This window comes from Triticum aestivum, chromosome 5D, assembly GCF_018294505.1.
Source record: "Triticum aestivum cultivar Chinese Spring chromosome 5D, IWGSC CS RefSeq v2.1, whole genome shotgun sequence".
Classification (NCBI taxonomy): domain Eukaryota; kingdom Viridiplantae; phylum Streptophyta; class Magnoliopsida; order Poales; family Poaceae; genus Triticum; species Triticum aestivum.
The window spans coordinates 501,687,515-501,701,140 of record NC_057808.1 but is presented as its reverse complement, the minus strand read 5'-3'; the positions used below and the strand labels follow the sequence as shown (position 1 = coordinate 501,701,140).

The 13,626-nt window shown below is 48.9% G+C and overlaps 2 protein-coding genes across 2 annotated transcripts; one reads left to right on the top strand and one right to left on the bottom strand.

Moving 5' to 3' along the window:
• The first annotated feature begins 859 nt into the window (after nucleotides 1-859).
• On the top strand, nucleotides 860-2,229 carry LOC123123220 (auxin-responsive protein IAA14). The gene is made up of 3 exons (XM_044543689.1): nucleotides 860-1,148; nucleotides 1,244-1,573; nucleotides 1,707-2,229. The coding sequence occupies exons 1-3, from the start codon at nucleotides 991-993 to the stop codon at nucleotides 1,762-1,764; spliced, it is 546 nt and encodes a 181-aa protein (XP_044399624.1). The 5' UTR covers nucleotides 860-990; the 3' UTR covers nucleotides 1,765-2,229.
• Nucleotides 2,230-3,162: 933 nt separating this feature from the next.
• LOC123123219 (rRNA-processing protein efg1) lies at nucleotides 3,163-8,862 on the bottom strand. Its single transcript, XM_044543688.1, has 8 exons — nucleotides 8,563-8,862; nucleotides 6,676-6,805; nucleotides 6,458-6,570; nucleotides 6,144-6,282; nucleotides 5,883-5,991; nucleotides 5,143-5,200; nucleotides 4,818-5,054; nucleotides 3,163-3,450 (listed from the first exon to the last, which is right to left on the bottom strand). Exons 1-8 carry the CDS (start codon nucleotides 8,725-8,727, stop codon nucleotides 3,445-3,447), a joined length of 957 nt encoding a protein of 318 aa, XP_044399623.1. The 5' UTR covers nucleotides 8,728-8,862; the 3' UTR covers nucleotides 3,163-3,444.
• Between the last annotated feature and the right edge of the window lie 4,764 nt (nucleotides 8,863-13,626).

Sequence of the window (13,626 nt, the reverse complement as noted above, 5' to 3'; positions counted from 1 at the left end):
TATCAGGCAGGATTGGACCGTGCCCTCGCGTTGTCGTTGCTTCATCGGGTCACAAGTTTGGGTCGAGCAAGCAAGCGGGTTTTTGGTGGCATGTTCGCCGTGTCAGGTGGAGAGAAGAGCCAAGGCCGGGACGGTGGAAGAGGTCATGGCTACGTCCATCGGCATCATCAGCTGCCTCTCCATCAACTGTTTGAACCACGGAAAGTAAAACTATATAAGAGATCATTGTGTCTACTAGTGCACTATACATGCATGCAGCGTGCGCGTCCTCGCATGCATCATAATTACAGCCTAATTAAGCAGGGTAGGAAAAAAGGTGATCAGCTGCCCAACAAAGTACGTACTGCTACGTGCCAGTGTCACCTTTTTTTACCTGGGTAACCCCGTACTAGTACAGTTATTTATTTATTTTTGAAAAAACTACTGTGGTACAGTTAACTTGCCGGCATCGTACGTGCGTACGTTGATCGTGACATGCATGACCGTGGCTCGCCGTGACCGTGAAGACCAGACTCGACTCCATCCACACTGGCGGAGCCGCGCGCGACACGTACGTACGTGTGCCACAGTCCCACCACACCGGCAGCCGGGCCCCGCCGCATGTGCCAGACAGGCCGGGGGCCCGCCACCAGGCACCGCTGGGAATCTGCCCCGACCCGGTCCATTACTCCCGGGCCCGCCTGTCTGCCCGGGCCCAGACACAGCACCTCCCTCGCTGTCCCCCCGGCCCACCCATCCCTGTCCTCGCGAGCGTGTGAGAGCAGCCCGGCACGCAACCACCAGCCACTCCAGCCAGCCACCCAGCACCAACCCGGCGCGGCTGCCATCCTCCCGCGCTATATATGCGGGGGCAGCCGCGCAACCCAAGCGAAGCAACGTCCGCACCTCAACCTCAACCACACGCTACGCTACCCAAGCCTCACGCACTTCTCATTTTCCAGCGATCTTTTTTGCCGGCGACGTACGCGAGGCGAGTTCGCACGTCCGTCCATGGAGATCATCGACGCGGAGCTGCGTCTCGGCCCGCCGGGCAGCGGCGGCGACGCGGCGTTCGGCTCGCAGAAGAAGCGGTCGTCGTCGACAGTGGCGGCGGCGGCCACGAGCGAGGCCTCCGGGACCGACGACCACGACGCCGCACCGGCTTCCAAGTAAGCGCCGGCCGCCACACGCCGTGCATATGTTAACCGCGATTAGTTGCTTGCAGGAGAGCTAATGGGTTCGTATGCATGATTTGTGCTTGCAGGGTTCAGGTGGTTGGGTGGCCGCCGGTGGGGGCGTACCGGAAGAGCACGTTCCAGTCGGCGTCGGCGTCGGCGGCGAAGGAGAGTAAGGGCGCCGGAGAGGCCGGGCAGAGAGGGGGCCTCTACGTGAAGGTGAGCATGGACGGGGCACCGTACCTGCGCAAGGTGGACCTGCGGACGTACGGGGGGTACGGGGAGCTGCGGGCCGCGCTGGACGCGCTCTTCGGCTGCTTCTCCTCCTGCTCCGGCCCCTCGCCGGACAACGGCCAGTTCGCCATGGCGTACGAGGACAAGGACGGCGACCTCATGCTCGCCGGCGACGTCCCGTGGGAGTAAGCACGCCAACCTCCATCCATCTTAATTTGCATACCAACCGACCAACGCCGATCTTTGGTGTGGATCTACGTGCTGCAATAGCTAGAACCTGAGTCTAACTAACGAGCGGTTGTTCGTCTGGTTCTGCAGCATGTTCATCTCCTCCTGCAAGAGGCTGAGGATAATGAGAAGCTCCGAAGCACGATGATGACGATGATGAAAAGGACACGATCAAGCACACATACATACATGAAGCAATCTGGAGATGATGGAAACCGGCCGTGGCACATGATCAGGAGAAGGACGCACGCATGGGCCAGATGCATGATCAGGCCATGGGTGAACGGCGACGGAGGCCGGGTTACGCGGGCACGCGCCTGGCATGTGAAGTACTCGATCCATGTACTCGGTACGAACGCGAGGCTGGGTCCAGGACTCACAGGCGCGCGCGCTCCGGCGGCCAGGCCGGCCGGCAGCAGCGGTACTGTTTTGTTGTACTAGTAGTAGGTACATGCATGTACTGGTGTACAGTCAGAGGTTCAGGCAGCCATGCAGTAAGAAAGAACTTGTGTGTAGATGCTTAGTTTGTAGTTAATCTAATCTTTTGTACCGCTGAGGAACTGGGACACGGATCGTAAAATGAGAGTGAGATTAAGCTCCAAATTTGGTGGTCTATTCATCCCTCAAAGATGAGTATACATTTTTGCTTTGTGTCTGCTGATGATGACACGAGTCATATCGAACTGGTAGTGGTGGTGGCGCGTGAACTGTCCATCCCAGGACACGTCCGATCAAGAAGCGATGTTTCATCATATTCCTTCCCCCTGTGGCGCCATTGCCAGGCATTCCCCTCGCTTTTCCCTTCTCCTTCCGTACCACTTCTCCCTTCTCTTTTCCTGTGGACATATTCCTTCCAAGAACAGTACACATAAACCACATCGATCTGAATGAAATCAAACACAAACATCCCATCTCATCAGCGACGACGATTTCTGCCAAGGCGACTCGTTTTTCTTTTGTTTTGCAAATGGATAACACGCACAAATCCCGGAGTCCCTGCTCCGGGCAGCGGCACGGACGTAGAGGAGTCGCTGCATACGAATGTAGAGGAGTCACTGCAAGTCTGCAACGTACGTCACACACAGCATAACCGGGACCTCCACCCCCAATCCTCCAGGGCCATGGCTGCACGAGCAACCAAATTGATAAGGAAGCGTAGCTGCCCGATGTACTACCCCAGTAAGTAACATTGTACTCCTCTACTGTACTACACATGCCCGGTAGAAAACAAGGGCGCTTGATTGCGAGAGGGTAAGGTTGAACATTCTTCTTACAGGCTATGGCTAGCTACGGACAAGGGGCACTAGACCCACATGAACCATGCCATGCATGATGATGATGGTGATACAGATGCGGACCAGACAGTGGGGAGACAACAGTGCAGCGGCATCACGCGTTACCAGGTCATGGGATCCCAGCGGTGGGCAGGCAGGCAGGTCCACACCCCACAGACCGCAGACTAGCAGACCATACTCGGCAAGGAGACGGTGAGAGCGTGTAGCATGGCTTTCAGGCAGGAGCACCGAATGGAGCTGGCACCCAGTTGTAAAGAGTTGAAGACATACTCAGGGATAAGAACGAGCAATGTCGGGTGTTTACGACGGTAAGTTGTTCTGTATCTGTAAGACAAACGGGGGCGGGGCGACGGGAGGAAGGGGAGGGTTCATTTTACATCAGAGAGAGCGAGCGTACAAAATCAACTGCTTGCTCAGGCACACTTTTGCTGGGTTTCTTTCTCCCTTTTCGAATCGACGAGCCATGAATGAAGCCGCGCTTTGGGATGGAACAGATCTTGGTTTCTGCTCTTCTGGAGGATCGGAATATTCATTCATGCCTGTTGAGATGGACAAGCAGCAGCAAGCATCATGAGACTTTTGTATAATATTGAGTACAGGGCTACAAGGTGACATGGTATCGGTGGTGTTGTACGCAGGCAGACAAATGGTACAAAGGTAACCAACTAAGATATTATTCCCAATGATATAGCTTCCCCACTTGTGTGTAAAAAGTCCAAGCATAACCAACTTACAGTTATACGCATACATACATGCTACACACCCAGACACCATGTGGAAAGATTTCTCTTCATGTTTGTAAGATTTTATTATCATGACTGTTTTTATGTATATCAACTTAGGATAAATAACCATGCAACATCTGAGTCTCTCTAGAAAACCGTCCACCAACTTGTGTAAAATAGTCAAGCATAACCAACTTACAGTTATACACATAAAGACACACACGCATACCATGTGCAAAGATTTCTCCTCATGTTCCTTAGATCTTACTATGACTGTTCTCATGGACATCTACTTGCCATAAATAACCATGCAACCAAGGTTTTTGAGTCGCCGAGTCAAGCCAAGTCGCCGAGGCTGCGGCTAGTGGCTTGCTGGCTTGAGTCAGCGACTTGGCTTGATTAGTCGCCCCAAGTCGCCATGGCACAACAGTACATAGAGCAGCAGAGCACATACTTGCGTGTGCTCGGGATAGGTGTTTTGTATAAATGTTTCGCCGTATTATTAAGTATTCTCCTTTACAGCAGCAGAAGAGCACATATACAACAGAGAAAATATACTACATCTAAGCAGAGCACATATAGAGCCCACCCTGCGCTCTCTTTCATATACTATATCTAAGCAGAGCACATATATGGCCCACCCTGCGCTCTCTTTCCTTCGGTCCTCCTCCTTCCCCAGTCCCCACATGATCACATATACAACAGCAGCAAGCCACGCGAGCCAGCGAGTCGTGCGACTAATCGCCCCAAGTCACCGGCGAGCCACGCAAGTCGCGCGACTTGCTCCCTGAGTCAAGTCGCCTGCGCGAGCCAGCCACGCCGCGACGACTTGGCGATTAGTCGGCAACTAATCGGCGATTAGTCGGCGACTCAAAAACAGAGCATGCAACATCTGAGTCTTGCTATAAAACCGTCCACCAACTTGTGTACAATAGTCAAGCATAACAAACTTACAGTTATACATATACATGCACCACACCCACACACCATGTGGACAAATTTATCTTCATGTTTGTAAGATTTTATTATTCTAACTGTTCTTATGGATATCTACTTACGATAAATAACCACACATCACTGACTAGAAAACCTTTAGGTTCAAACCATCAGAGTTATTCTCAGTCATATATAGATATCAGGACTTACTGTACAAAGGCTAAAGCATGTATGCAAAGTTATACCTGCTTCTTTTTCTTCGGTCTCCTTTTGCGGCGTGGCTTATGAGCATCAGAATTTGAACTCAGAGTGCTGTTGTGATCTCCAGAAAGATTGGATGCTCTCCTATTTTTGAATGAGTTACCGCTTGTGCTGGTCGAAGCATTGCTAGAGCTGGACACCGCACGTTTATCCGCAGATCTAGCTCTATTAGGTGGTAATGAGCGAGGTGGTGGCATAAGCACTCGAGCATCTCTCTGCCGCTGCATTGCACAGTAGTGGGCTTAAATATAAGGAAGCAAAATTGTGACAGCTGATTGGGAAGACTGGAGACGCAGTGCAGAAAACAACCTGGTTCTTTTCATCACTCGACATACCAGACGCTGCCCTAGCTGAAGCACCAGGTTCTCTGAAAGAAAAAGCATTAGAATATCTTTCCTTACTATGCAACATTTATGTAGTGATGAAGTCACTGAACATAAGATGTTAAGGCAAAACAGATACTCCCTCCGTCCGGAAATACTTGTCCGAGGAATGGATGTATCTAGATGTATTTTAGTTCTAGATACATTCATTTGTATCCATTTCTACGACAAGTATTTCCGGACGAAGGGAGTACAAGGTTACAGTCCAGGCTGAGAAAATCTGTGGGGAATAATTTATTAGAAAATATGATGTTTTCCCACCACGAAATGAAATGATTCAAACTGCATGAGCATCAACCAACTACTGAAATGATTATAGACCCTGTTTTTCAGGAATCAGCCTTGTCCCTTGACTTCAAAACTAAGTTGATAATGACATTTGCCATGGGAATATCGTCCGGTCACAAAAAAATGCTATCTTGCAGACCCAGATAGGATATTTTGCAGCAGTAAAGCAACATTGCATGGATTCACTTACATATCATGATTACTCACAGATAGTTTTTGGATAACCCAATTTCATTAACACACTGTATGCAATAATGTAAGCCGAACTAAACATTAATTGGTCACCCCGTGTAATGTTCACAGAGTAACAAATTTATAGCATGATATACCACTGGGAACCTAATAGCAAGTACAATGCCCAAGAGTTGTGAATCATACTTTGTACTTTTATCGGTAAGCTCATCATCTGCCTCTTCATCACTTGAACTTCCAGACATAAAGAAATCATCTTCACTCACATCCAAGGTGTCATCGTCACTGGCTGTCTCTGTTGGGTGATGCAAAAACAAAATTTAGTGGTTTAGACAGTAGATATCTAGCCAACAGGTGGCACATATTTCAATGTAAACATGAAGGTTGAAGATGCAATCATAATCTAGATAAATCAATAATTGAAAGCTAATCAAGAGGAACATGTACCTTCTAAGTCCTTTCCATTTGCTGCAGCCGCGATGAGATTCTCCTTGATCTGTTTACGCCATGTATTCCTTTTCTCCACAACATCTGGTGTATTACCCCCGGTGAATAAAGGGAAATATTTTTCTTTCTTTGGGAAAAACTGCACAAGCAAAGATAAATAACCTTTAGCTGAAAATTAAAGGAGGTTCAATGGTTCTAGAACAAGTACCAGCCATGAATGAGACCAAGGATAGTCCTTGGTCCTAAATAAATATACAAAATCCTATGCCAAAAAATGGTTCACAAAGCAAGAGAAAGAACTTCAGTAAGCTTACTCTAACATATTCAAGATCTTCTCGCAATGTTGCCAACTTGTTGCTGGCCTCATCAGCATTTAAACGTTGCTGTTTATCAAGACGCCTTATCATCCTCTCAATCTTTCGCCTCTCTGTGAAGTTAGAATACCCACATCAAGAAAATCATAAGGTCATACAGGCAGACAGTCACAAAGGACACTAGAAACGAATACAAACAAAGGTAAGAGAACACCGACCAAAAAACTTTATCTTTCTATCCCTCAACTGTATTGTTCGTTGCATGGCCTCTTGAGTCTGTTTCTCTTGCTGTCTCTTTAGTTCTTCCAATTTCTTCTCTTGAGCAACCCTCATGTCATGAGGAAGGTCCTGTAGATAAAATATGCAACATCTCAATACAGGTCTCAAATGTATGTAGGGCTAAGGCTAATATGTGTTCTGCAAAATGGCACCAGATACATATGGAAGAGGCCCCAAGTCTGCCAGAACTTGTCAGTTTGGGAAAGCTTTGAGCATGGATTCCTTAATTTGGATTAGTATGAATCAAAACATATGTATGTACATCAGACATCACGCATGCCAGGCCTGGAAACATGGATATGCGCAAAACCAGTGTATCAGGTCCGGATACTCGGATACATTCAGGTATGCACAAATATGTACGTATCAAAGGAATTTCTATTTAAAAAAAATACGCCTGTGATACCTCTCCAGAATACGTAAAAACCCTACACCACCCCAACTATATACAGAACACCCCGCTGGCCCCCATGCCCACCTGAGAGCCGCACTTGCCCTACCTGATCACCGCCACACCAGCAAGAAGAAGGCCGGCCTTCGGTGTTCCCTCCCTGCATCTGAGAACCGTCACTCCTTCCCCCATTAGCACCGCCACCCCTAATCCCTCCCCCTTGACCTAAGTGCCTCTATGCAAGGAAGGAGGTCAGCTTCCAGTGCTCCCTCTCCACCCATCTGGCGCTGCACTGGAGAAAAACAAGCTAGCCGCTGCTCCACCCAACAAATTTGAGCACCGCCTCCTGCTCCTGCATTTCCTCCCAGGCTCCAACCAACCAGAGAGTCAACATTTTCTTGGCCATGGTCAGTTGAGACTTTACCCTTTCTGTCCTTTGCTTGCTGAAGTTGGTCTTCTTGTTGTCTAATGTTGTATATGCCTCACACTATTTTAGGATGTGCCGGCAAATATATATGCAACAGGCCTTTGTGGAATCACGTGGACATCTTAGAAGGAGGTGCAGGAGGTGGAGGAATTGCGCGATTCAGATGCAAGAATTGTACTCAGGAAGACAAAGGAAGCTACAACAGAGTCAAAATGGATTTGCTTGATATCCAATAAGGGGGTCAGATCATGCCCAAATGTGACAGGCCCTACTCTTCGGTGGCCTTCAAACTGAAGTTGCAGTGGCTGAAGAAAACTAAAATCATATCTACAGTGCATTTTCATGTTTCTATCAACTTATTAGCATTCCTAAACTGTCCTGTTTACATACAACCATTAATTTCTATTTTTAAAAATATTTATTATATATGAGCAAACATATCGCAATATCTGCACTTTTGAAAGAAAAAAAATGCCATTCTGCAGTACCGGTGTCTGTACCCATATCACCGTATCTTGGGGCAACCGAGTGCACAAGTAATGATTCCTTGAATAGATGTGAATTTTCCACCATCACTGCTGAGTGGTGACCTAAATCCTACTTGTTTTTCAGATAATTAGGGCGACCTGCTAAGCTTGGATAAAATAAACCACTCATCATCGACCCAGAGTCCCAGACTATACTTCCAAATGGAGTACAGCAATCAAATGTTATTCCTGACATTTTTCAGATGTATCGAGCATTCGAGCTAAATACAGTTCTCAAGCAACGTTGCACATACCCGTGCCAAAGCCAGCATCGATCCAGCTACAGCACTAAGCTCTTGAAATCCTTAGGGCGGGCACTGAACACAGCCAACCGCAAGCCAAATGAGGATAGCAAGTGCAGGGGCAACCGATACTTAATTGAGCAGACTTTGTAATCAACCACTGCTCGACCCAGGACAAGCATGAGCACTCCACGACTAATCGCTTATTAACCACAGGCGAGCGAGGAGGGGCCCTGTACCTTGCGGAGGAGGCGCTCGGTGGAGCGAATCTGATTCTTGAGCGTGGCAGTCTTGAAGACGGCGCCGCGCTTCCGCTTCCGGTCGGCGGCGGGCGCGGGCGCGGACGCGGAAGGCTTGGGGCGGCGTGCGGCCGGGGCGCGGCGGGGCTGGCCGCCGTGCGCCATCGCCGGAACCCTAGGGCGGCGGCGGAGGAGGGAGGGGTCGTCGCTTGTGCGTGGCGTGCGGGGTGACGTCTGAATGGCCCTGGGGTTCCTCGGTTGGGTTGGGCCGGGTCGGTCTTAACTCGCCAGCGTTTTGCTCCAGAGAGAGATTGCCCGCCCATGTAGAATGCGCGGCCTGCCATGCGCAGATGCGCTTCAGCGTTGCCGTGACCGGCCGGGCTGCCAGTGACTCAGAACTGTTTCTTTTATTCGTGTGGTGACCTAGAACTGTTGGTACTACTCGAATGGTGACACGTCAGCTGCCTCAAAATTTTCCCTATCTGGTGATCTTTGTGAATGGCTGACTCAGCAAAGAGATTGTGCTTGGCAGAGTTTCACATGGTTGTTTGGATTGGAGACCTCGCCTGCCCAGCCAAAATACTGAAGTTGATGTAAGACTTCGCGTCTTTTTTGGATAGGCTCCAATGTTTTGGTGTGTCAACCCACCTCAGCATCCCTCTCTATTTTTGCGTCAATTCATTGGAGAGATGAGACGGCCGAATCGTCCGTCAATATTTTTTGGTGCGCCCATGATTTGGCGGGGCGCACTTGGGTAAGAACCAAGCAGACTCCATATGTTACAAATTTTGAGACTTGGTTAGGTGTGGGAATGGTTGTTTGGGAGTACGGTGTTTGCAGGTAATGCTTCATCAACTTGGCAGGCAATTACCTATGGTCTAGAGCTATTGAAGAATGGGCCGATATGGACGGTCGACAATGGTCAGAGCATTCATATTTGAAGTGATCCATGGTTGTCGAGTCCCCAATCGTACAAATCCATGTCGCCCAAGGAAGATGCAGGATGTGTCGGGCCTATGAATTGCTCAATGGTCGAGGCACATGGAATGAAGATCTACTCCCTCAACACTTCCTCGCATCTGGCATGGAAGAAATTTTGAAGTTGCACCCTCTCCCCGCCAACATGATGATGCGCTAGCTTGGGCGCGGGACCCGAAGGGCCTCTTCTTCGTCTATGGTGCTTACAAGCTAGCACTCAAGGAGAAAGTCGGCACCTCTATGTGTGTGGCGAGCAGGGCACCAGAAGACAACCACAACGTCTAGAAGTCGGTGTGGAGGTGCCATGCTCCTCCTAAGGTACGCATTTTCGGATGGAAACTTGCTACAGATTTTTTTTGCCACTATGGAAAACAAATGTAAAAGAACTACGAAAAAATATGACATATGTGTTCTTTGTGGCGTTGAACGGGAGGATACATTTCACACTATGTGCAAAGGCCCTATGGTTGTTGCGCTATGGGAAGCCATGGAGTCCTGGCTGTTGGGGATCGTTGCAGAAATTAATTTTTTTTCTACGCATCACCAAGATCAAACTATGGAGAGACTAGCAACGAGAGAGAGGGGAGTGCATCTTCATACCCTTGAAGATCGCGATGCGGAAGCGTTACAAGAACGCGGATGAAGGAGTCGTACTCGTAGCGATTCAGATCGCGGTTGATTCCGATCTAAGCGCCGAACAACGGCGCCTCCGCGTTCAACACACGTGCAGCCCGGTGACGTCTCCCACGCCTTGATCTAGCAAGGAGAGAGGGAGAGGTTGGGGAAGACAACTCCAGCAACAGCACGACGGCGTGGTGGTGTTGGAGCAGCGTGGTACTCCGGCAGAGCTTCGCCAAGCACCGCGGAAGGAGGAGGTGTTGGAGAGGGGGGGGTTGCGCCTTGGATGTGGTGCGGCTGCCCTCCCACCTCCCCTCTATTTATAGGGGCAAGGGAGAGGGGGGCCGGTCCCATCCAGATGGATCTAGAGGGGGGCGGCGGCCAAGGGGGGAGCCTTGCCCCCCAAGCCAAGGGGGGCGCCCCCTTTAGGGTTTCCCCCCAACCCTAGGCGCATGGGCCCTAGGGGGGTTTGGCGCCCAGCCCACCTAGGGGCTGGTTCCCCTCCATATTCAGCCCATAGGGCCCTCCGGGGCAGGTGGACCCTCCCGGTGGACCCCCGGAACCCTTTCGGTTGTCCCGGTACAATACCGATAAACCCCCGAACACTTCCGGCGATCGAATAAGGACTTCCCATATATAAATCTTTATCCCCGGACAATTCCGGAACTCCTCGTGACGTCCGGGATCTCATCCGGGACTCCGAACAACATTCGGTAACCATGAACAAACTTTCCCTATAACCCTAGCGTCATCGAACCTTAAGTGTGTAGACCCTACGGGTTCGGGAGGCATGTAGACATGACCGAGACATCTCTCCGGCCAATAACCAACAACGGGATCTGGATACCCATGTTGGCTCCCACATGTTCCACGATGATCTCATCGGATGAACCACGATGTCGAGGATTCAATCAATCCCGTACACAATTCCCTTTGCCTACCGGTATGATGCTTGCCCGAGATTCGATCGTCGGTATCCCTATACCTTGTTCAATCTCGTAACCGGCAAGTCTCTTTACTCGTTCGTAACACATCATCCCGTGATCAATTCCTTGGTCACATTGAGCTCATTATGATGATGTCCTACCGAGTGGGCCCAGAGATACCTCTCCGTCACATGGAGTGACAAATCCCAGTCTCGATTCGTGCCAACCCAACAGACACTTTCGGAGATACCCGTAGTGCACCTTTATAGCCACCCAATTACGTTGTGACGTTTGGCACGCCCAAAGCATTCCTACGGTATCCGGGAGTTGCACAATATCATGGTCTAAGGAAATGATACTTGACATTAGAAAAGCTTTAGCAGACGAACTACACGATCTTGTGCTATGCTTAGGATTGGGTCTTGTCCATCACATCATTCTCCTAATGATGTGATCCCGTTACCAACGACATCCAATGTCCATGGTCAGGAAACCGTAACCATCTATTGATCAACGAGCTAGTAAACTAGAGGCTCACTAGGGACATGTTGTGGTCTATGTATTCACACATGTATTACGATTTCTGGATAACACAATTATAGCATGAACAATAGACAATTATCATGAACAAGGAAATATAATAATAACCATTTTATTATTGCCTCTAGGGCATATTTCCAACAGTCTCCCACTTGCACTAGAGTCAATAATCTAGTTACATTATGATGAATCGAACACCCATAGAGTTCTGGTGTTGATCTGTTTTGCTCGTGGAAGAGGTTTAGTCAACGGATCTGTGATATTCAGGTCCGTATGCACTTTACAAATATCTATGTCTCCATCTTGAACATTTTTACGAATGGAGTTGAAGCGACGCTTGATATGCCTGGTCTTGTGAAACCTGGGTTCCTTGGCCAGGGCAATAGCTCCAGTGTTGTCACAGAAGAGAGTCATCGGGCCCGACGCATTGGGAATAACTCCTAGGTCGGTAATGAACTCCTTCATCCAGATTGCTTCATGTGCTGCCTCCGAGGCTGCCATGTACTCCGCTTCACATGTAGATCCCGCCACGACGCTTTGCTTGCAACTGCACCAGCTGACTGCCCCACCATTCAAAATTACACGTATCCGGTTTGTGACTTGAAGTCATCCAGATCTGTGTCGAAGCTAGCATCGACGTAACCCTTTACGACGAGCTCTTCGTCACCTCCATAAACGAGAAACATATCCTTAGTCCTTTTCAGGTACTCAGGATGTTCTTGACCGCTGTCCAGTGTTCCATGCCGGGATTACTTTGGTACCTTCCTACCAAACTTACGGCGAGGTTCACATCAGGTCTGGTACATAGCATGGCATACATAATAGACCCTATGGCCGAGGCATAGGGGATGACACTCATCTTTTCTCTATCTTCTGCCGTGGTCGGGCATTGAGCGGTGCTCAATCTCACACCTTGCAATACAGGCAAGAACCCCTTCTTGGACTGATCCATATTGAACTTCTTAAATATCTTGTCAAGGTATGTGCTTTGTGAAAGACCAATGAGGCGTCTCGATCTATCTCTATAGATCTTGATGCCTAATATGTAAGCAGCTTCTCCAAGGTCCTTCATTGAAAAACACTTATTCAAGTAGGCCTTTATGCTTTCCAAGAATTCTATATCATTTCCCATCAATAGTATGTCATCCACATATAATATGAGAAATGCTACAGAGCTCCCACTCACTTTCTTGTAAACACATGCTTCTCCATAAGTCTGTGTAAACCCAAACGCTTTTATCATCTCATCAAAGCGAATGTTCCAACTCCGAGATGCCTGCACCAGCCCATAGATTGAGCGCTAGAGCTTTCATACCTTGTCAGCATTCTTAGGATCGACAAAACCTTCCGGCTGTATCATATACAATTCTTCCTTAAGGAAACCATTAAGGAATGCCGTTTTGACGTCCATTTGCCATATCTCATAATCATAGAATGCGGCAATTGCTAACATGATTCGGACGGACTTCAGCTTCGCTACGGGTGAGAAGGTCTCATCGTAGTCAACCCCTTGAACTTGTCGATAACCCTTAGCAACAAGCCGAGCCTTATAGATGGTTACATTACCATCCGCGTCTGTCTTCTTCTTAAAGATCCATTTATTTTCTATGGCTCGCCGATCATCGGGCAAGTCAGTCAAAGTCCATACTTCATTTTCATACAAGGATCCTATCTCGGATTTCATGGCTTCAAGCCATTTGTCGGAATTCGGGCCCGCCATCGCTTCTTCATAGTTCGAAGCTTCACCATTGTCTAACAACATGATTTCCAGGACAGGGTTGTCGTACCACTCTGGTGCGGAACGTGTCCTTGTGGACCTACGAAGTTCAGTAGCAACTTGATCTGAAGTTTCATGATCATCATCATTAACTTCCTCTCTAGTCGGTGCAGGCACCACAGAAACATTTTCTTGAGCTGCGCTACTCTCCGGTTCAAGAGGCAATACCTCATCAAGTTCTACTTTCCTCCCACTTACTTCTTTCGAGAGAAACTCTTTCTCTAG

What these genes read in the sequence shown, in the direction of transcription:
- LOC123123220 (XM_044543689.1), top strand. Translation starts at nt 991, where the DNA reads ATGGAGATCATCGACGCGGAGCTGCGTCTCGGCCCGCCGGGCAGCGGC. An exon ending in GACGCCGCACCGGCTTCCAA is followed by an intron (nt 1,149 to 1,243) that starts GTAAGCGCCGGC and finishes TTGTGCTTGCAG; the next exon opens with GGTTCAGGTGGTTGGGTGGC. An exon ending in GCCGGCGACGTCCCGTGGGA is followed by an intron (nt 1,574 to 1,706) that starts GTAAGCACGCCA and finishes CTGGTTCTGCAG; the next exon opens with CATGTTCATCTCCTCCTGCA.
- LOC123123219 (XM_044543688.1), bottom strand. Translation starts at nt 8,727, where the DNA reads ATGGCGCACGGCGGCCAGCCCCGCCGCGCCCCGGCCGCACGCCGCCCC. An exon ending in CCGAGCGCCTCCTCCGCAAG is followed by an intron (nt 6,806 to 8,562) that starts GTACAGGGCCCC and finishes TTTTATCTACAG; the next exon opens with GACCTTCCTCATGACATGAG. An exon ending in CTTACCGATAAAAGTACAAA is followed by an intron (nt 5,201 to 5,882) that starts GTATGATTCACA and finishes TTTTTCTTTCAG; the next exon opens with AGAACCTGGTGCTTCAGCTA.